General features: G+C 36.2%; 1 protein-coding gene across 1 annotated transcript in view; it reads left to right on the forward strand.

The window, feature by feature from the left end:
- RGS12 (regulator of G-protein signaling 12) overlaps window positions 1-22,199 on the forward strand; it is a 73,494-nt gene that overhangs the window by 12,069 nt on the left and 39,226 nt on the right. The window contains exon 2 of the mRNA XM_009328817.1: window positions 4,357-4,476. Within this exon, the coding sequence (XP_009327092.1) occupies window positions 4,357-4,476 (120 nt within the window). The remainder of the gene's footprint in view (window positions 1-4,356; window positions 4,477-22,199) is intronic.

Below are 22,199 nucleotides of genomic sequence, written 5' to 3' on the forward strand. Positions count from 1 at the left end.
GGTCAGTGATTGATGGTTATTTCAGGGGAATGTATTTGCACTTGCCATTTCCTGTTAGCCTAAGGAAAAGGGGTGATCTAGTCACATATAAAAAAAAAAAAGTGCAGACCCAGTTATTGTCCTGCTTTTTCTCTTATGATTATACATTTAACTGGTATTTCCGTCCATGCTAGTTCATACTTTTTACTTTGTTAGAAGAATAGGAAAAGGAATGGATTTTTTAGAGCATCAGTGTGTTAATTCCTTTAATCCTTTGTTGTTTTTCCTCTCCATCTGCCAAATCATAACAAGATAAAGGCTTTTAGAGAGATGTTCTTTTGTACATTCACCATGATAGATAGTAGTAGCAGGGTTGTAAGTATCTGTATTGCAAAATGCAGAGGATGTATCGCTGTAGTACGTGCTTTTCACTAATGAACTTGTTTTCACAAATTTCTGTGCTTTTCTGTTTGTTTCTGGATTCCTAAAATGAAGATACTTAGTGAAGTATCAGAATACTGTTCTGTGATAGGATTTCCTAGATTTTCTTGAATATCTAGATATTTTTAGAGTTTTCTTTTACAGATTCAGCAACACAGTGTTTCCGGAAGAAAATCTTTAAGATACAAAAGTAAATAGTTCTAGGGCTGTATTTAAAAGAAAACACAGCCTAATGTTCATGTAGCAAATTCCAGTGTTTTAGTTTGGCAGCTAACAGTGAACGAAACAGCATTTTGTTGGTCATATAGTATACTGTTTTGAAATTTTTTTTGGTACATTTAATATTTTGTAATATCTCTTTAATAGTGTGTGATAATTTCTTTATGGCTAACAGACTGCAAAATTTACATTAATATCAGTCATTGCACTAACAATCTCTCTTTGCTCAAATACTGTGGATTTCTTTAGCCATGCTGATTAGTACATTCTAGTTGCAATGGCTGTTCTCTCTTCAAGTCATGGATGCTTTTATTTCCAGCTCTTCAGAGTCCCATGAAAAACATTTGCCAAAATGTTGCTGCTATTTGCTTAAGCTACGTGATTCTTTCTTTATTTGTGTGCATGTGTGTATGCAAGGCAATTTCTTTAATTGATCTGCAGAAGGAGGTCTGCCTTCATAGTGTGAATGTCTGGAATAGAGTCAAGAAAAGATGAAAAGGGAGACTTCTCAGCACCGTTACCAGGAAATTAAATACTTTATGAACTGCAGTCTTATTTTTAGCAGTGTCTTCCTTAATTTCCTAGATTATTAATTTGATTCTTCAGAGCAAGGAGGACATTTTTGTCTGTTGAAAATGTTTTCCTAATTGCAATTGTTATCCAAACGGGTTGGGGAAATGGTTAGCTCAGTGGATTTTTACATTTTGTAATCGTTTCTTAAGCACTGTTTTATTCTCAGGGTCTTTTTTTTTCCTGCTCTTATCTTTACCATTCCATCCAGGGCTCAGTAGTGAGTTTTGTATAAGAATGTCAAAAACCGTAAATAAAAATTTTGATCGGATACTAATTTACTGTTCTCTTTTCTACTACCACACAATTTGCAAGTGTTTTTTGCCGCTCTCCCTCTTTGTCTTTGTTATGTTTCTGACCACAAATAGGTAAGCAGCATTTACTTTTAAAATGGGGCATCTGGTGATAATTAATCTTATCTAGAATCTGCTTCTCAGTGGAGTCTAATCAGATTTGTCTTCAGGCAGTTTGTTCCCGTTCCTTCAATTTGTAATGTTACTGTTTCAAAAATTTTTTGAGTGTATGTTCTCTAGTTGTATGTCTTATTCTCCCAGAATCGTGTACGGCTGTCTCCACTATTTAAACATATACTGGACAGTTTATATTCTTTTTGGGCTGAATTAGAAAGAAAAGTGAAAATGTATTCAGTATTCAAAATAGATATGACTGCTATTGCCTTTGTTTCCTTTCACCAGTTTTCTTTTCTGAAAGATGAAGTCCTCTGAGGGATGCATCTTGTTTTGAGAAATACATGAAAGACTATTAAGCAGAATCCATACTGTTTAACTATATCATTAGTTTCAAAATACCCATTGTACTTGCACTAATGATGTCATTACTTTCACTAGCCCTAGAATTTGCTGAGCTGTTCGTAGTCTGATAGTTTTTTCACTAATTCACAGATTAAAAATTTAAAAATTGCAAAACTGGTGTGGTCATACTTGACTAGCGGTGAAACCTAGTAGTTGTACACATATATTCATGCTGCTTTAACAGGAACATGCTCATACAGGAGGAGCCATGTCAATGTTTTAATATGTTATGCGGTAATAGTAATGGATACTGCTGAATATAGTCAGGGGTTAACGTGGAGTTCACTGTTTGACACAGATTACTGCATTAGTTTAGACTAATCTGACTAAACTGACTAACCGTGTCCCGCTTAGGGACATGGTTTAGTGGGCATGGTGGTGTTGGGTTGACGGTTGGACTCGATGATCTTAGAGGTCTTTTCCAACCTTAATGATTCTATGATTTCAGTTTAGACAGGAAAGACTGCTGTGACTGTAAGGTATGAGCCAAGTGTGAACTTTAGTGGTACCTGCCTGGATGAACGGATGATTTTAAAAGTGGCTCAGAAAGACAGGAACTGTCCTCATTCTAGTGGGTGCTATCTGTGAATATTTACAGAGAGCAACTTTCCTGTCTTCACATTTAGTTGATCATTTTAGCAAAAGCCATCTTAGCTTGTTTATACTGTACTCTTAAATGTTCTCTTAAAAACCTTAGAGCTAATCTCCAGTTGCCAGATTTCCAGTTTTCCTTGGCAGAACCTGCCCAATTTTCTTCTCAGCCAATAAAAAAAGCCCTTAGTAAATTGAAAATTGGGAGAGAAGGAGACTTCATATGAAAATGGATCACTTTTAATACTGAATGAAGGAGCTGGAGTCTCAGCCTGTTGCAGTGATGAACCCTGCTACACACTTTGGATCCAGATTCCTGTATGCTGTGTTATGTCTTGACATTTCTATGAGTTTGTAAACAGAGTCTGTTGTGAATACTGGTGACAGAGCCCTGTTGCTAAAGAACAGTGTTGACTCCATGGGAATAAGCAAACAGGCAGACATCTTCTGTTGGATACCTTATCTTTTATTGCAGTAAGGGAGGCTGTATAATATTCTCGATGCTCTTCTCTACTTTGTATGAGTGGTTGTTAGCATGAGATTATAAGAATGTGAAATTTATAATTGTTCTTTTGGCATATATAGACTTTCAAACAAGTGATCAAAGGGATACCAAACTATTTCAGAATTGAGAGCACAGCAACTTGCCCAAAGGAAGAAATAAATACAAATATAAAATTTAATAAATATTACAAAGCTGCCAATAAGCAATTATAAAAGTACTAATAAATAAATTTTTAAGCTTCCTGTGATGAAGAAAGATGCTGAAATGAAATAGAAGAAAATTTACTCTGAATTAAACTCTGTTATTTTCTAAAGTGAAAAAGCATCAGAAGACAGGAAGGAATTTTCCTCACATTGAATGTTACAGTGAAAGGAATCCAAAATTTCAGGCACGTAATCACAAGTTTTCATAATGTAGTGAGTTTATGTACATCTGCTTAGCACCAGTCACTGACTGTGTGCCTACTCTTAGGTTTAAGCTTACACTTTGCCATTTGGCATAAACTAGATGTGTACATGCTGAGCTGTTGTAGCTTGACTGACATCTGGTGACTTTTTAAGGAGAAGGAGTATGATTATGGGGAAAAGAGAAAGCCATTAGATTTAATTATTGCAGCACCAATTCTAGTCATGGAACATCCAAGTGAGGTAGTTTCTTTCCTCAGAACAAAAGTTCCTGCATTTTGTACTGTGTGATTTAAAAAGTTGGACTCTGCAGTAGCAAGCCTTTAAAAAAAAAAAGAGTAGCGAAAATAAGATTTTTTAAAAGTGTGGAGAAGGATTCCAACAGAAGCTGGGTGAGATGATTTCTAGGATGGTAATTTCCTATAGAAAGAATAATTATTTTGTCATTGTAAAAATTTTCCAGTTAAGACAGTAAAGAACTAGGATTGTCTTGCTTTTAATTAAGCACTGTGTACTAATACTGACATGTAGCACGTGTACACTTTAGCAATCTAACTGATGACTCATGTTTATACAGTAACAATGCTGAATATTTATGATATTTGACTTGAGACTGGAAAAGTCATAACTGTAATTATTTTAATACATGATTTTACAGGGGCATGGCAAGTGACCAACTTGTGTTGAAATTGTGGTCCCATTTACAGGTTTGCAAATCGATCTCCTTGGAATTCTGTACCTACCCATACTTAAAATTCAGATGCTGTCACTATGATCAGCAGTGTACTAAAATTAAAGAAGTAAAATAATAATATATATTTTCTGTTTTGTTTAGGGTACAAAATTTGGACATCCAGTGGGATTAAATCAGGCTTCTCCCCCACGTTCTTCTGTTCGAAGATCATTTGGAAGATCTAAGCGATTTAGTATTACTCGTTCTCTGGATGACCTTGAGGTAATTAACTTTCGCTTAAAACTTAGAAGTGAGTCCTAGAGAGGAACTTAGAGTAGTTAATGCTGATCATTAATGAAGGAAAGTAATATCTGTAGTGTAATAAAGTGACTAATCATCATATAACATTTATGTCAGGGGAATACAGATTTCAGGTATCACCTGACTTTTTCAGTGTTTCTTTAATAGTTTACATTGATGCCAGCAGTGGCCATTCTTTCTGTGGGGAATTTTGACTTTATTTTACCCATCACAGCTGGGCATGTAGAGCAAAACAATACAGTTTTGCTGATCAAAATGTTGATCATATCTTAGAAATCATTGTATCGTGACATCATATAAAAAAAATCAAATGCTCATCGTATTCTTTTTTTCATTTAGCTGATGATCATTGCATTGAGAAAATTTTGGGGGTTTAAATTTGTTGCTGGACCAGGCTCTTTACATAACTTCCTAAGGAATGTAGCTTACTGAGTATGGAAAAGTTTTAAAAAATACTTAAATAGGTTTTTCCTCCTTATATGTCAGCAGTTGAGAACAGGGAATTCCTAATCAACTTGGTGTTGGTCATTGGTTATGGTGATTTTTGGGTTTTTCTGAGTATAATATAATAATTTTATTTCACATCGGGTATAACATCAGCTGATGCCGGGGCCTCAGTGGCCAAACCTTATTGAATTTGGTGAAAACAAGGAACGAAAAGCCATCTGAATTTAAAAAGCTGCTCCTCCCTCAACCAGCTGTAGGCATATGGCTTCGTTATATCTTCTCTTCTAGTGTGCTTCCTCAGGAAAACCTGACCCATAGTGGTGTGAAGGTGAATAGAGATATTTTTCCCTTACCCCTTTATCATGCTTATCTGGAAGAAGGTTTGTGGCTGGGGAGAAACAAAAATATGTGCAGAGCCCTTGGCATAGGAACCATGTAATATATATTATACTGCTCTTCAGCATGGGAGGGAATGTGGCACACTGATTCCTCTAAATGGGAAGGAGGTGTTTAAAAAGCGTTTGAGATGGGAGGAGGAAAGAGGGAGATATTCTAAGTTTCCTGCCGTGGGAAAATGTAGGAAGAACAGCATTTCACTGACTCTGAACTAAAGGAGAGGGGAGCTCAGTGCACTGGTTTTTTAGAGAACAGAATATATGGAAGGAGCTTCTGGCGTGCTTAGGGAATGCAGGTAGGAACTGTAATTACTTATTTCTCAGATGTTTTAAAGGACATTTTTCATTGTGGTCTATTTCTACCTTGTTGTCTGAAGCTTTTAAGCGTCTTGCTTTTTTTCCTAGTCATGGAAAATTTTCATGTCTTTGCACTCATAACTTTAATACAGTAAGTGCATAACTTTAAAAAAGAGAGCAAGATCCTCTGGATAAAGCTGTTTGGGAACCATCTAGCTACATCTTTCTTCATCAGAAAATGGTGATTCTTCTAAATCAAAAAAGCTTGCTACTATATATTACCAGTTTTGACAGAATTTCTGGTCACAGTAAGAGAGAATCCTCTCAGAATATCTAAGAGCCTAGTGCTAGTAATTCATATGCAATAGGAAAAACATGGTTTACACCACATTCTTCCAGATTAAAATTTCATAGATATTTATGTGCACATCTCATATTTTGAACACCAAAGATATAATTTAATTTCTGTTGTAGGAGCTGTTTTACATTATATAAATATTCATTAAAATAGGGACTTGGTACTTACTTTCCGTTAATTTCAGAAAGATGTCATAGTCACTGTCCTGAAAAGTCCATTTTTCTTTCATTATGCCTTAGTTGGTATTCATTGGTGTATATGAATTGAGTAGCACCAACAGGAGGGATTGAGAGGCTCTCTGTGTTACCCAATGTTATAGTTCTTAAAGCTGTTGCTTTGGATGGGGAAACTTACGTTCTAGGTCACGGCATGAATTGGACAAAGAAACAATCTGTATTAAAATCTATATTTGGAAGAATGCCCTTACTTCATGTAGCTATTTGGGTGTGGACTGCTCTCTGTCAATTGCTTCTTTTCACTTTGAAATCTCTTTTTTTCCCTTTGTATGCCATAAGAGAATGATATCCTAGCCACCAGGAGAAATACCAACCCAGAGAAGAATTTCAAAAATTTCATAAGTCAAAGTAAAATAGCGTTGAGGTGTTTTGATTTTGATTCTAACTTTAACGTTGTTATTGCAGCACTTTTCCCAAGTACTGTTACACTAAGTGTAGTAGAACACAATGTTGTTAGTACATGTTTAGATTGTTTCAGGCCATCTATTTAGAGTTGCTGGAACAGGAAATAACAATACCAGGAAATTCTTAGAGACTCCACCTTTGGAATAATGATCATGAACATATTATATAGGCTACTCGGTTGCTTTTGTGTTCTTTACAGTTATCTTAGCAGAATGGATAAGGTACTAACCCAAACATGAAGTTTGAAAATGAATATGCTTCTCTGAGATTAAAAAAGGCATCCAACTTAGTCTTCTAAATTGAGCAGTATAAGTAGGTTCCATGCAGTTTCTTTTATGGGCATATGCTGAACACTGTTTATTTGCTTATGGGTCTGAAGAAGGCTGTATTTGGATTTTTTGTGAAAGTATGAACTTGCTCCTCTTGTCTTTGGAGCTGTAGCGTGTGAAATACCAGCCGTCAGTTTTGCTGTCTTTTGCCATAAGGTGGCGTGATTTCTTTGTAGTTTTTTTTTTTTTTTTTTAATTTTAAATCTATTGAAGAATAATTTTTTAAAAAATATATATTATTTTAATAAATGAAAACAATGATTGCAAGATAATATTTCACTTTTTCTTTTAAATTGTTAGATTATGACCGGCTATACATGCACGGACAATATTCTTACAAGGTTAGAATTAGCTGTAATGATACAGTTGCCCCTCCTTAAACATTTTCCTCTTACCTGCAGAAGCTGTATTGTACGTAGAAGAAAACAGACAAGTTTGTAGGATTAACCTCTAGGTGCTGTTTTTACTAATAGAACTTGTATACAAGATTATTTTAAATCTAGAGGGATCAAAATAGGATGAGAATGCAAAATTAATGGATGCAGTTACACTATGACTATGGTGTGGAAAATGTTTCACAAAACACAAAATACACAATTTTATTTCTGCACTGTGGAAATTGTGCTTGTTCACACCAGGGCTGAATATGATTATCTTGTAAGTTGGAACTGAATTCAGAAAATTAGCGTGTCTAGTATATGCTTTAATTATGTTGTTTTCATGAGAAATGTATTTAGAACTTTTTCTTTATTAAATTACAAGAAATGTATTTTTATTAAGAACAGATTCCTATTTTGTATGTAGTAATAAATTTTCCTTATGTGAATCGTTTGTCATTATGAAATATTGTCTATTAACAACCACGTTAAAATTCTGTGATTTCCACCAATTTTACTTTATAGCATGTTTGCTTGTTCATATTTGCAAGGAGTAGCTTAAGCTAAATGGAACTTGCCATGATTTAGGATTATTTAATATTTGAACTAATGAGAGAGAGCATGATCCTATCTTTCTTCCTACTTTTCTTCCCTGTAGGTAAGTGCCACTACTCTCATCCTCTTAGCACGATTCTGTCCTGGCAAAGACATTGTTTACAGATTTATAAACACATTAAAGGTGACTCTTTGAGACTGCAGAGACTAGAACACTGCCTTTGTAAAAATTTACATTAAACAGAGTAATCCTTTTACTCATCTACAGTTTTGGAACCAGATTCCATAACACTTTCAACTGTAGCTCATTAATATTTTAATTTTTCTTGAGGTCTGTAAAAATACCCTTGCAGTATTCCCTTGAAGCCGACAAATTTAGGTTCCTCCTCACCAAGGGGAACATTCAAAGCTGTTGTGTTTCCTGAAAATCACTGTGGCACTTGCACTTTCGGTATTTCTCTGTGGTTAAAAATAGGGCAGAATAGTACCATGAGAGATGTAATATCTTGGGCAAACAAGTGTCAAGCTCTTTGAGTATTGTTAAATAATCTTTTAATGTAGAGATCTTTTTAAAATTAAAGACTATTTAATTGTTTTAACTAAACATCAGGACAAAAAAGATGGCTGTTGCTGCTGCTCTTCTTGTCCTCATCCAGTTTTGGAAACCTTAAAGCTATATCCTTTATGAAAAAGATCATTTGTTGGATCAAATTTCTAGAGTTTAGTAATGTTTTCAAAGTTGGAATGTATCATATATTCCTTTTAAAAACCAGTTTGAGGAATTTTGTTAGAATGTTCTATCTTAATTATAACCATTAATAATGTAGTATTAGCTGTTATTATAGATAATAATGCTTGATTTTTTTCTGTTTTGTTAATTCCACTGAAGCAACTTTTTTTGCATTTCATCTGCTAATGGAAAGCATACAACACATCTCTTCGGTATGGGGTTTTATACTAATGAATGACATGTCTCTGCTGGATATTAGCTTTGGCATCTGTGGGTGGCAAAACCCCCTAAATGCGCATTTGACTTAATAATGGGTTTTTAAGTGGGTACCTGTCTTTGTTTGACTGATTTAAATGATCAGACAAAGCTTACACAGGGAGAAAATAGCTTATGTTAGACCAACTAGTATACTAGGAAAATCAGACAAGAAGAGCTAAACATGCTCCAAACTTTTCCCACCCTGTCAGTTGATCTAATAAAAAGTATTAACTCTTCCTGCAGAGCTTGCTTTACTGACGTTCTTAGGTCATGACCACGATCACAACGCTACCACCATGGCTAGTATAATTGCGTAATTTAAAGCAAGAAGCCTCTTCATTCTCAGTTTATAATTGTGAATTTAAAATTTGAAAAGGAAGTATATTTTTGTCTTAGGTTTCACGAATTTTTTTAAGCTATGATAGCTTGCCATGGGCAGCCAGTATACACAGGTTCCACCATGTACCTTTAAGTATTGCATCTTTTGCATGTATTTTGTTCTAATTTTTATCTCAGATGTAACTGACCAATTGACAGTTTTGCTGTCTGCTTTCATGAAGGTGGAGAAAAGGCCAGTTGTGAAATAAAACTGCATGCAAGAATAAAATCTCCATTTTTGTATGTAATAGGTAGTTCTGTATTTTTAACATGTTAATAACAGAGTTCTTAAAGGGCTACTCCTGTCTTATGTATGGATGTTCTGAAGTCTGAATGCTAACACAGTCCTGCCCCTAACACTGCTGTTTTGGAAGGCTCATGGACCTGTGACCACAGCCTAGGTTCTTTGTTTCTCAACCTGCATAGTGTTGCTCGGTGGAGTAGCAGTGAATAACAGATCCTGTTTCTTGGAGTGTGCCACCAGGGGTCAGCTTTTAAAACAGTGCTAAGTGTAAGGTATGTACTTAGTGATTTTACACTCTCTTGCTGTAATAGCTCAAACCCTCTTGCTGAACTATAATATATAGCTTTAAATAGTGTAAGTTAGTCATGACATTAAACGTTGATTTCTTTACCTTGAATTACTGTAGCGTGTGTGGTCATGGAGCTGATCAGTAAGGCTTTGAAAGCATCCAGTGGTTTCTGCCAGGCGCTCTTCTGCTCTGTTCAGACCTTTGACAGTCCTGGCTGGAGTTGTTTACCAACTGTGCTGCATAGTGGCTGCACACCTGTGCAGGTAAATGGGACAGTGACAGTTTGTACTGTCACATTGTTAGAGTTGTCATTTATGTGGCTTTGTCCTGGGCCAACTAGTGTATTTTCTCAAAAGGTTTTGGACATGGTTTGGAAGTTAGCCCTAATAGCTAGTATCACTGTGCCCAGCAGGCAGTTTGGATGCAACCAACTTGATCGATAGGAGGGTGGGAGAGCTTGGTGGTATGATAGTGGCCAGAAAGCACCAGCTGTGTTTGGAATTACACGATGGCTTATGGCGCTATTTATTTGACTAGTACAGATACAGCCAGTATGTCTGTAGGTTACCCTCATCTCATTCTGGATGATGCCTATGTTATCCCTCAGACCTTTTTTTTTCTTTTTTTTTGCTGTCATCATTCTTAGTATGTCTTAAAGACTTCCAAGAGCATAATTTTTTTCACATTTGGTTCTCTAGACTGCTCTGTTAAGAATTTCTAACTCTTTTCAGTGTACCCTAGAGGATCTTCTTCAGGCTTTTACTTCGGCGTGTGTGATCTTATCAGGTACTTTAGTTATATCCATTGTTACTCCCTAAAGAAGGAAAACATCGTGCTAGCAGTATACATTTATTTTTTCCACAGGTTGTGCACTAGCATTAATGTTAAGCCTTTGCTGGTATTTTATACTGTACCATAATTTTTAAAAGATTACCAATATATGCTCTTAAGTTTTCCTTACACTTATAGACTTTATCATGGAAAGTTCTTATGCTCTTCACCCTGTTTTGTAAAGTATCTGACAAAGGTGGGTTAGTCAACAAATAAGTACAGTTGTGTGTAACCTCTTTATCATGAATTGGAGATACTTATTTCTAGATACAGTCCAGAATGTTAAACTGTGTGATTTTTTTTCCAGACACTGAGAATAATGGGATTTGTTCTCTGTTATTGCAATTGTAAAATTACCATGCTTTGCTAATTTTACTGTTTACTGTTTTCTCCTGCTTTTGGGTTATTTTCTATATTTCCGATTCTGGAGAAATTTGCCATGTAAATTTGCATGTAAAAAGCGGAGTAGTCAGGGAATGTGCTGAGAGCTGGATCTCACCTCTACTTTCTTTGTGAGGTGCATATGGCAGTGCTCATCATGGCAGTGCTCATCCCATACTCTGGTGCCTGAGAAGAAACCAAGAGTGTTGCCTAGGATGGATTCCCTACGGAATTCAGTCCCCATATGTGCAAAGACGGTTGGCACTGTATGGAGAAATTTCTCACTGAGGAAGCAATCAGTACATTGTCTGACCCTGCCACTCAAGTGCTGTCCAAGCCTTATTGCCTCTGGGCTTGGCTCTCCAACACAAGCCAGTTTCTGTCACGGAACCAGAGGCACAGTATATGCTTTCAAGGGACTAGATATGAACTTGTATTCTGCATAAATCCTCAGGCACCAGGCCTTACTTCTTATCAGTAGTCAGTACTGCCATTCCTAAGATGTGTGATTAAATGGATGCAGGTGAATTCATAAGCTGTCAACATCTCTGATGCAGTCATGTTTTTTGGAACTACATGGATCAGCCAGGGTGAGCAAGTTAAAGTAATCTCCTGAAGCTACAGAGGGGTTATATCCCTTTTAAGGTATCAGACCTTGATTTTGGCTCTATTCTTTTGGTTCTGGTTTCCTTGAGTAGTGATGAAACAGTCAATGCTTGCAGAACTGGGACTCTTGGTAGGTGGGCAACCTCTCAGGGGTGTCTTCCTCCGTAACCTTTGATTCCTAGCATTCTTTTAAAATTGGGCTTACTCTCTTTGAACTGAAACTGTTCGCTCTTCTGGCTCTAATTCATGAGGCACATGACATTGAGGCAGAATAATAGCTTACTGCACTGGGGTCTGTTATTGAAACCCAGAATTATTTGTGGCTTAAGGCTGGCCCTTGCTTCAGTTTCTTATGTTACACTTGTTGATTCAAGAGCATCTTTTAAGGCTCCTCTCAAGAAGGTGAGCAGTGAGGTGAAGTTACTCAAGGTAATAAGGACAAGAGCAGTCTCTGAAGATGAGAGCAGGCTGCTTTTATAAGACTGAATGACTGGACAACAAAATGGCAGATGAAAATGTATGCAGATAAATGTAAAGCAATGGAAATGAGGCAAAATAGCCCTAGCTTCATATATCAAATGATATATATGTCTCTGATCTGACTGTTTCTTCTCAGAAGTGAGGTCTTTGAGTTATAAGGGGGGGTTGCATGAAAGCACCAGCTCAGTACAGTAGCAATGAAACAAAATCCTGTGTTATGAATTATTAGGGAAGGAATAGAGGAAAAAAAACACATAATGATTCCATTGTATACATCTGTGATTTGCCCACACCTGTTCTCTTTAGTTCAAAAATGTTATGATATATTAGAAGTAGAAAAGGTTCAGAAAGGCGTAAGAAAGAGTACAAAATCATGGGTGGCATAGAAAAAGTAGTTGGGATTGACTACTCACTGTCTCCTTCGGGACAAGAAGTTGGCACCATTAATTAAAGGTAGCTGGAGCCAGGAGCAAAACAAACAGAACACGATTGTTCATGCAGGAGGTGAGTCGGTCTGTGGGATGCCTCACCGCTGAGTGCTGTGGATGCAAGAAATTTGCATGTCCTGGGGGGAAAGTGGACAAGTATTTGGAAAAGAGAGCCACTGGGGATTATTAAGGAGACAAGCCACACCAGGTTCAGGAAATCTCCTGAACTAAAAAAACATGGAGTCTGGGAGAAGGTAATCAGGGAAATGTCCTATATGTTGCCCTGTGCTACTTGTCGGTAGATACCCATATGTGGCCACTACTGGAAACATAATACTGGGTTTGATAAATGCATGTTCTGAACTGATTATGTTCTTAGGATGGACATTGCTTCTCCTTAACTGTGCGATTATGGATTGTACTCTCGGCACAGGAAGCTGCGTTACCTTTCACTTGGTGTAAACTTGTTTGTTTGTAAATGAAGGGGCTCGCCATCCATAGTGTCTCCTAGTGCAGTGCAACTGCCGTGTGCTCTGCGAGCATGTACTGTTTGTGCTCCAGCTGTCTGAGGAAGAGGGGACCTGCAGCTTTCCTGGTTAGAGCTTCTGCTGCGAAACGGCTTGCCCATGCAGTTCCTGGGTGGGAACGAGGCACTGGGTGACTGGTTTCATGCCTCTCTCTTCCTGCCCTCCCTCGGCTGCTCTTCCTGTTACCTGGTATGTCGTCTTGTCGTGTCACGTGCTAATGGGGGTAAGGAGGGGTTTTTGCTCTGTGAGACCTGGTTAATGTTAGGGATTGAATTAAGGCCTTATGGAATGAACTGAATTGGTATTTCTAGAGTATAATCACAGAATACGTATGGCACAAATGGTAGCGCTGTAGCTATCCATGAATTGTTTCTGACCCTGTCTCTGTGCTTAAACTGCTGGGATTTTGCCTAGGAGTTGGTACCATTTAATTTTCACTGTCGTCATGGATTTATCAGTTCAGTGAAGTCTGGGGAGGAAAAAAAAAAAAAGTCACCTGTGGAGCTTCTACTAGATGAGCTACTGCTTTTTATTCAATATTAAATCATCAAAACATTTCATCTGTTCTTCTGATACTTAAAAAAATACAGTAAAAATCCCATCCTCTACTTCCCTCTGGACTGAGGAACTGCAGAAGGATGGCATTTAAGGTCAGAAAGTGCGTGCATTTCTTTCTGAAAATACACGTATATCGCTGGTCTGTCTGGAGAGTAGGTGTGGTATTGAAAATTACGAGAATCATGTTTCACTTGGAACGCGATCCTTGTAAATGCCAATGCCCTGCTTACTCAAAAGAACACAGAGCATTTTGGTAGGATGAGATAGATTGCATAATATGCATACATGTGATTGTAATCATACTGAGACACGTACCTACATGCCAGAAACTGAAAGACATTTGCTCTAAGTCTTACAAGTATTAACAATTTCTTTTTAAAAGTATTTTTAGATTATATTTTAAGTATTTATAATAGGGATTGATGACCTAGTTCATTCAGATAATAGACTCATCAAGGGGAATGTATTAAAAAAGAGAATACTTTGGAGGAGAAAACGATGTTGACTCAGTGCTTAAACAAGTTTGGACAAACGTTTAATAGAGTCCTGTAGGCCTTTACCGAATGCATTTTACATTAGCAGATTCCTCAGCAGTATGCTGTTGTCTTTACAGAAGCTTTATTGTTATACAGGACCTGCCTAAACACCATTTTAAAAGCTGCCTGTTCCTTTTGATGAGAAGATACAGAACCAGTATTTAGGGCGGAGAATGTGCTGGGGAGGGAGGAGAATGGGAGAGGTGTTGATAGGGCAACAGACAGAGAAGCTTCATTTTTTTACTGGACTCTGGAAGAAGTAAATATATGTTCAGAAAGAGCGTATTAATAAAGTGGAAGGGACTGTTTCTTAACAATGAGCTATTAAACTATTTATACATGGAGAAAACTTTTACTGATAGTCAAGTGTCTGTAAGTATAAAGTTTTGTTTGTCTAAAGCGAACAGAAAACAGGAATATGGTTTAATGAGTAGTCTTCCGAGCTAAGAAATCTTGCAGTGAAATATGATAAATAATGCTTCTAAGGATTCAGTGAGGTTTTAAAGAGACAAAGTTTGTAAGTATAAGTATTTAAGTTGACTTTCTATATCTCTATTATGAAATTAAGAATACAACATTCTTATAGACATGTTTTAAATCTCTCTTTAGCATTGTATTGTTTTTAAAATGAGTGAGTTTAGTAGATATACAGATACTTCTCTAATTAAGTTTTTTATAAATCTTTTTGTTAATTGTCACTACACTTGCACATGTTTCTGTAAAGCAAGAATGTCGTGTTAAAGTTACAAGTTACCTTCAAATTGTTACAGCGTTTTTTTAAGGTGTGCGGCTAGAGTGATTTTTTTTTTTTTCTTCCAGCTGGACTTTTATCCAATAAAACAGAACCCAGATGGTATGAATTATTAAAATAACTGAAAATAAATGAAAGGTATTTATAGAATACAAAATTTCTGAGGTGTAGAGACTTCAGACCAATTTTAGCTTCTTGTTGCTCAGAAAGCATGTAGTAAGTAAAGGTCCTAGCTGTTATTATCAAATTTTGACATAATAGTCTTATTCTTTATGTCTGTATATATCAGAGTGTAATTGTCTTTAATGCTGAAAGTATAACAGCAAAACTATCAGTTTTTAAAATTAAAAGGAAAATAAACAATTGCAAGGCTTAGGAAAGATATATATGCATTGTTTACTTAAAAATTAGTAGTTTTCATGCTCAGTTTTACTTTGATTTCCTCAAAATCTATTGATTCTTAGAGGCTCCATCTGCAGTAGTAGGAAATTCAGAAGTGGCTTAATGTGTTTCAGTCATCTGTCACTTAATCATATCCTCCTTAATATGTAATTTAATTTTAATTTACTATTGGGCTGCAAGTCACCTTCCATCTGGATGTGCAAGTTATGCTGTTTCTGCATGTTTTTATTAGTGGAGAGAATTTAGTTGTCTTAAAATGTTGATCAACAGAAGGAAAAAAATATTATTTAAAAAATATTTTTGGAAAAGTGCATTTTTTATTATCAGTTTACAGTCAGGCTCTACAGAACACAGAAGTATTTTTCAAAGTTTACAATACAGCTTTCAAAATAAAATATTTTTTTTTAGAGTAGATTTCTGGATGGCAAATCTTCCTGAACTTAACACTTTAAAAGGTGTACATCAGTCTCAGAAGCGTAGGCAGACAGCAGGGGGCACTTGGAACAGCAGTTTGCATCCACTCTCTTCACTGAATTTATTGTATGGGAAGTCTTTTTATTTAACAAGGAGGCTTGTATTTCAGTTATTTTTACATGAACAAATTCCAAATAGTTTGGCTTGAAAATATTTTTTGTTAATATCACCTTGGAATAGGAAGGACTTTTATCTTTAAAATTAATAGAGGGAAACCACAGTGTTGTAAAGAAGAGAATCTTCCCTCTTTTAATGAGTTGCACATATGGGGTCTGTTTATTGTTGAGTAGTTGACAAATCATTGACAAAAATGTATCTAGACAGATTATAGAAAATTTGGAGAATTAGGAAAAAAACCCATTTTATTTTATAGCAAAGTTTTCTTAATTTGTGTGTAGGCTTTTTGATACTCCTGCTTTTTATTTCAGAAACTAAGGTCAGTGAGCTAAATCATATTCTTAACAGATATTTTTTTATCTGGCTTTCATGCAAGTAGTTGTTACTTTCTTTAATAGGAGATAAAGAAATACTTGATATTGATGAGATTTAAGATTTTTGATGGTGCATTCTGCCAATGTCAAAGTTACTTCAGGAATTTGTGTGACTAGGAGCTGGTCCAGGGGATTGCATCTTTCTAGTTGCCTGGCTTTTTTTGTGTGTTTTTTCTTCTTTTAGGAGTCAGGGATATATTAAATCCTATTCATCTTCTGGCAGGTTAAAACTTATCCAGGCTTCCTGTCATTCTGTCTTTCTCTTCAGCTTTTTCTGCTCTGAAAACAAATGTACAAAAGAAAATATGAGCAGGAACTGGAGGGGGGGTAGAAGGGAAAAACAGATCAACCATATCTGGGGTCTCTACCCCTTCCCACAGTTTAGCGTCTAAGCAGATGGATGTGGGTTTACAACTGTCGTCTTTGGTATATCGGAATAAGGTTTTTAAAGCTGTTGTGTCATATTTTAACACTTTCCATTAATAGCTTTGCAAATTAACATTCCTTCTGCTTTTGACCTTTGAACTTTGAGTTGCCTGCCTGGTTTACAAGTATGGTATGCAAAATCACAAGATTTTGAATCTGGCAGCTGCTGAAATAACCTGTGAAAACGTAGAGGGATATGAATTTTTTAAAGGGCTTTCAGGGTCACATGACATTTCATAGGCATTATCATTAACTGGTGCTGTCTAATTGGTAGAGCTTTTTTGCGGTGCTAGTAGAGTCACTGCATGGAAAAAATGTGGACGTGCAATGCTTAGTTCAATGAAGTAAAATCAACAACTCTAAAGGTCTGTTTAAACTAAGGGATTATTAGGTTTATAACGCCAAGTATGAGTGCCTAGAATGTATAAAAGATTGCCCACACACAGTGTTCCTAACAATGTTCACTACGGTTACTCTGGTGAACTGCTAGTCTTGCAGCTACATCCCATTGCATATGGGGTTATTTTTCTCCTAATCATTCTTGTGGGTAACATCCTCACCTGTTAAAACACTGCTGGTACATTTGGTCTTTCTAGGTCATTCCTAGAGGACTTAGGTTGAGCATTAAGTAAACACTATTGATAAAAATCCTTTTTTTTTTGTTACCCCAAAGGGATGTTTACAGGAAAGTTCTCTAGGCATTTCTGATCCATTTGTGCTTTTTACTTATCCAGTGTAAGGATTATTATGCACCTGGTCACCTGCATATTTGTAATGGTGTGGCTGTTTGGTTAAGGTAGTGACAGTGAAAATACATTGTGCATCCCATTTGGTTTAGTGTCAAGCAAAATACAGTATTTGAACAGCTCTGTTTGGCATTTTTTCTTTATAAAATTATAATTTTTTAATACTTATCCACACATAGTAAAACTGTTCTTCTGTGCAAGTATCATAGGGCATTTGCTTTTGAAGTCCTAAAATAATGGAGGGTGTAATTTGTAAAACACATTCCTTCCTGTCTACCCACCCATTTGTTTCCATTGCATTTCTTCATGGTATTAAATACTTGTAGAAGACAGCATTCAAAAGTGCAGTGGTGTGCCTATTCAAACAAGTAATCCATCATAAAATGAACAATGCAATTGTCCATTGCAGCAATTTTTTTATGTCTCTGGAATGATTGTTAAAGTATGCTTCCTCCATTTTCATCTGCAATTAGCTTAAAATTTCTTCTCTGATCACTCTAAATTAATTTGAGAAGATTGAGTTTTTCTGTTAACCAAGTCTCTTCATCCTAAGTCCAACAATGGGAAGATGCGCAGACTTGGACTGTCTTTTGCAAGCCAGTCTTACCATGAGATCTTGAGTAAAGGCTCTTAACTTATTTTTGCCTCATTTTCTCTCTCTATGAGTTCGGAGTAATATTTGCCTTCTTTGTAGGGTTGTTTTTATATTAGGGGCTCAACCTAGGAACTCTATGGATGTGGGGGATTCCACATGCTGCATTGAACAAAGGAGAAGATTCCTCTTTCCTAAACTGCTACTACTAAGTCCACCTTGGCTTTAAGGACATCCCACTAGCATAAAAATGCCCACTAATCATTCCCAGTTTGCAATTCTGGTGTTTATTTTTAGGAGAAAATGGTATTCTGATCGCTTAAACAGTAACAGCAATGAATGGTTTAGGTACTATCGCTATTTACTTGTGAATAGCAGCAAACTTCTTGAAATCCTATACTTTCCATATACAGTCTCTTGAAGACATTGCTGTCACAGGCAAGTTAATAGCACTTCCCTCTTACATTACAAGTAGCCTATTTTGCTCTCTGTTCCCAAGGCGCTGTGCACAGAACTGTCTTGACATCAGTTGAGCACAGGCTCAGGTAGTGAGGAAGGAAGGGCAGAATATCAGTTGGTTTCTGAAAGGAGAATTTTGTCTTCAGTGACAACAGGCTGCTCCGAGGTTTAACCAAATACGCCAAGTTTCCTTATACTGCAGATTTTTACATGCAATTTATAGTGTTAACTGCTGAAAAGTTAAGCAGAATAGACTGTTTGAGGTCCTACTTTATTCTGGCTTGCATTATGTAAACCTCTGAAAATAGTGGTTTACTATGTAAATGTTTCTATAACTAATGTTAGGGTGATTAACGTTTTTCTGAAAACTGCCTTGGAAATCTGTTTTATTGAATACAGGACTATCACACAACTCAACGTCATTTTATTTTCCTGATTTATTATAGGAAACGTTTTAAAATACAATCAGCATGATTTATATAAAATGATCTAGCTTTTCTGGTGAGAGATAATTGAGATCTAATCTGAATCCCTGACGAACCACGGCTTCCTGCATTGGCCTGTTGCTATGGGTAACATAAAGGGAGTAAAATAGAACTTCATACGAAATGCCTTTAAACTTTACTGGCATGTACAGGCATGGAACAGGGTTGAATTTTTTAGTTTAATCTTTGAGAAGCTGATGTGTTAAGGAAATGCTTTTTCCATATTAAGTGAAGATGAATTTAGGAAGAGTACTGTTAGGAAAAATAACTGCTGTTTCTTACGAAGAGCGGGTAAGTGATATGAATTATATTTAGCTAAGGCAAGGCATCGTTGCAGTGAGAAATTAGAAGAGGCTATTGTTATTGGCAAGAAATTAGAGAAGAATGTTACCAGCTTCAGAATGCTTTTTGCTTAGCCTTTAAGCTTTTTTACTTTAAAGTATTTGAGTTAAAATTCCTTTGTAAATGCAAACACTGGGTTTTATTATCAGAGAAGAGTAAGGGGAATCTTATTGTACCAACTAACATTCAGATTTTGAGATGTATTTATGAACTGTGCCCAATATGTATAAAGCTAAAAAATCAGTATGTTTATAATCTGTGCCTATTTTTTAATTCTGTGCAACGTATTTTGTATATGCTTTCTGTACCATTATATCAATATTATATCTTTAGGTAAAACTGTATATCTTTCGTATATATCTTTATCAAAATAATTTTAGGGATGGTTTTGGCATTTAAGGCACTGTGTTTATGTGTGATAAGATAGGTTTTGTTTGGGGTAAAAAGTTGAACATTTATTTCTTAAAGGAATTCCAAATGTCACATCATTTACTGTTCGTATGTTGTTTTTATAGATTCAAATATTTGACAGAAATATTTAACCTTCAGAGAAGAATGTATTCAGTAAAATTATTGTACGGTAGTTGTACTATATTTTTTTTTCCTTGGGAATTCTTACATCTGTAATACTTTTGTATTAACTATTATAAATGCAATTCTTTGGTGGTAGAGAATTGAAAAGACAAATTATGTAATAGCCCTCCTTTAAGTGGCATTCTGAAGGGGCATCTTTCTCATAGAATTCTAAATCATGAAATTAATTGCAATAATATTTTGAAATGATGATAAAAATACTATAATGTTACTCTAATATTTAGGTGAGAAGTACATTTGAGTATTTATTAGAAGGAAAATCTAGTAATAATGTATAAGTAATATGGCTTTAATTTTTATTTAAAATGTTAGAATAGTGTATACCATATTTTGAGACATGATCTCCCTCCCAGAGATCATTTGAGTTCATGGCATTTGTACAATGTTAATGCTGTAATGTATTTAAAAGGATAAAAATACGTGTATGTAATGTAGGTCCTGGAGTAATGTGACTGAAGATCTAGGGACCCGCTCATAATTCATACCTTGGCAAAAGGAGAAGTTGCTTCAGGTGATTTAATAAGGAGTTTGAACAAAGCTAGATGCAAGCAGACAGTCGACTGAGTGATAGGCTTTCCCTGAGCTAAGTGACAGAATGTTTGAAAGTTGGCTATTTGTATTCAGTCTGTAAATTTTCAGTGCCTCATCTCTTAAAGAACACGACAAGTTTCCCAAACTTACTTTGTATATTGAAATCATACGAGAAAATCAGTTTAGAAGGTTGGTGGAGCTAGGTATGCTATTCCAAGCTGAAAGGCTTAATTAGAGGGGCTTTTGTAAAATAGTGTGTAGTATAACATTGTACTAGGTAAGTCTAACAGATTCTGAAGGCAGCAGTCAGAGAATTCTTTGGATGCAGCAAAAAGTCGATGCCTGTATTGGAAGAAGGTGTACTTTAGAAGGGACACATAGAGAGGTCATTTTAAATCCCTTTTTCTCTGAATATTTCTGGATGCCCAGGAAAGAAACAGATGTTTCTGTTTAGTCTGTGATTTTGTCATTGTTACTGTAGGAGAGAGGAATATGTCTTCACTCTCCTTATAGATTTTATCCCTCTGCATCTCAGAAAGAGTTGGAAATAGATAAGTCTTTTTTGACTCAGGAAGGCACTCACCCACATTCTATTAGCACAGATGATTTCATGTTGCTCCATTTTATTGCTAAGGCCTGGCGTTTCCTAGTATGTGTCACCCCTCCTGGTATCCCCATCTTTCCCTTTGTTCTACACAAGTATTTGAGCATGACTTTGACTTGAATGACAAATCTTGAGGTGGAGAAAAAGGACATTTTTGTATTGTGTTATCTGGGTAGTCTGCACACATGGATTTATTTGCTCAGTGTAATTTCTGGGATATGGGTAGGGTGTTTTTGGGTTTTCTGCATCATGGTATTATGGCAGACTTTGACAATACTTAGTTTCCTGGGACCTGATCCATGTAAAATGGAACTAAGTGGATTTTCTGGATAAGAGTTTCTGTCAACTGAAAGATGTCATCAGACTAGTTTCATGCAGTGGTGCAGACATCTAGCAGGTTATAGACCATGAAAGCTAAAAGATATAGGCTGTTTCAACCTTATGAATTATTCTCCTATGTGCCCCCTCTCCCTTTTTACCCTGTTGTTGGTGCAAGATACTATGTTGTCTATTTCTATTCTGGAAAAAAAAATTATGTACTCACAAAGTAGTTTTCTCCCTGTTAATTATTGTAAGCTAATACTCTTTTAGATTTGTTGCAAGCAGATCCTGAACATGACATCAAAAAACTCATGGGCCCTTCTGGTTTTTCCACCTAGCAAAGAGAGATGATACAAAGAGAAATTGTACATGTTTTCATGTTTTCTCTTAATCAGAACTTTATGCTATCTATATATGTGCCGAAGCATTTGCCAGTTTACAGAGACCTAGAACATCTTTTATGGTGTATGATAACTGGGAAGCCACCGTTCAGCTTGCTGGCCCTGGCACTGAGCTCGTCACTTGGATCACAGGGATCAAGGTCTTGCCCTGAAGTCTAGGGAAGAGAGTTGCATCCTTCACCTTTGCAGGGTGTGTGTGTCTGTATACCTCAGCTGCTCATCCAGCTAGATGAGCAAGAAGAGTTCCCATGAAGAGATATACTGGAAGACATTTTAGTTTTCCTAAACTAGATCCATTTTTTAAATTTTGGTTATTTCTGACCATCAGACTCCTGGCATATACCACGGGCTTTTTCCTAAACCAATTTGGAAGTCAGGGTAATTTGAAGAACTAATTTAAGTTCTTATCTGGTTGTGAAG

Source organism: Pygoscelis adeliae, unplaced genomic scaffold (genome assembly GCF_000699105.1).
Source record: "Pygoscelis adeliae isolate BGI_AS28 unplaced genomic scaffold, ASM69910v1 Scaffold66, whole genome shotgun sequence".
NCBI classification, from domain to species: Eukaryota; Metazoa; Chordata; class Aves; order Sphenisciformes; family Spheniscidae; genus Pygoscelis; species Pygoscelis adeliae.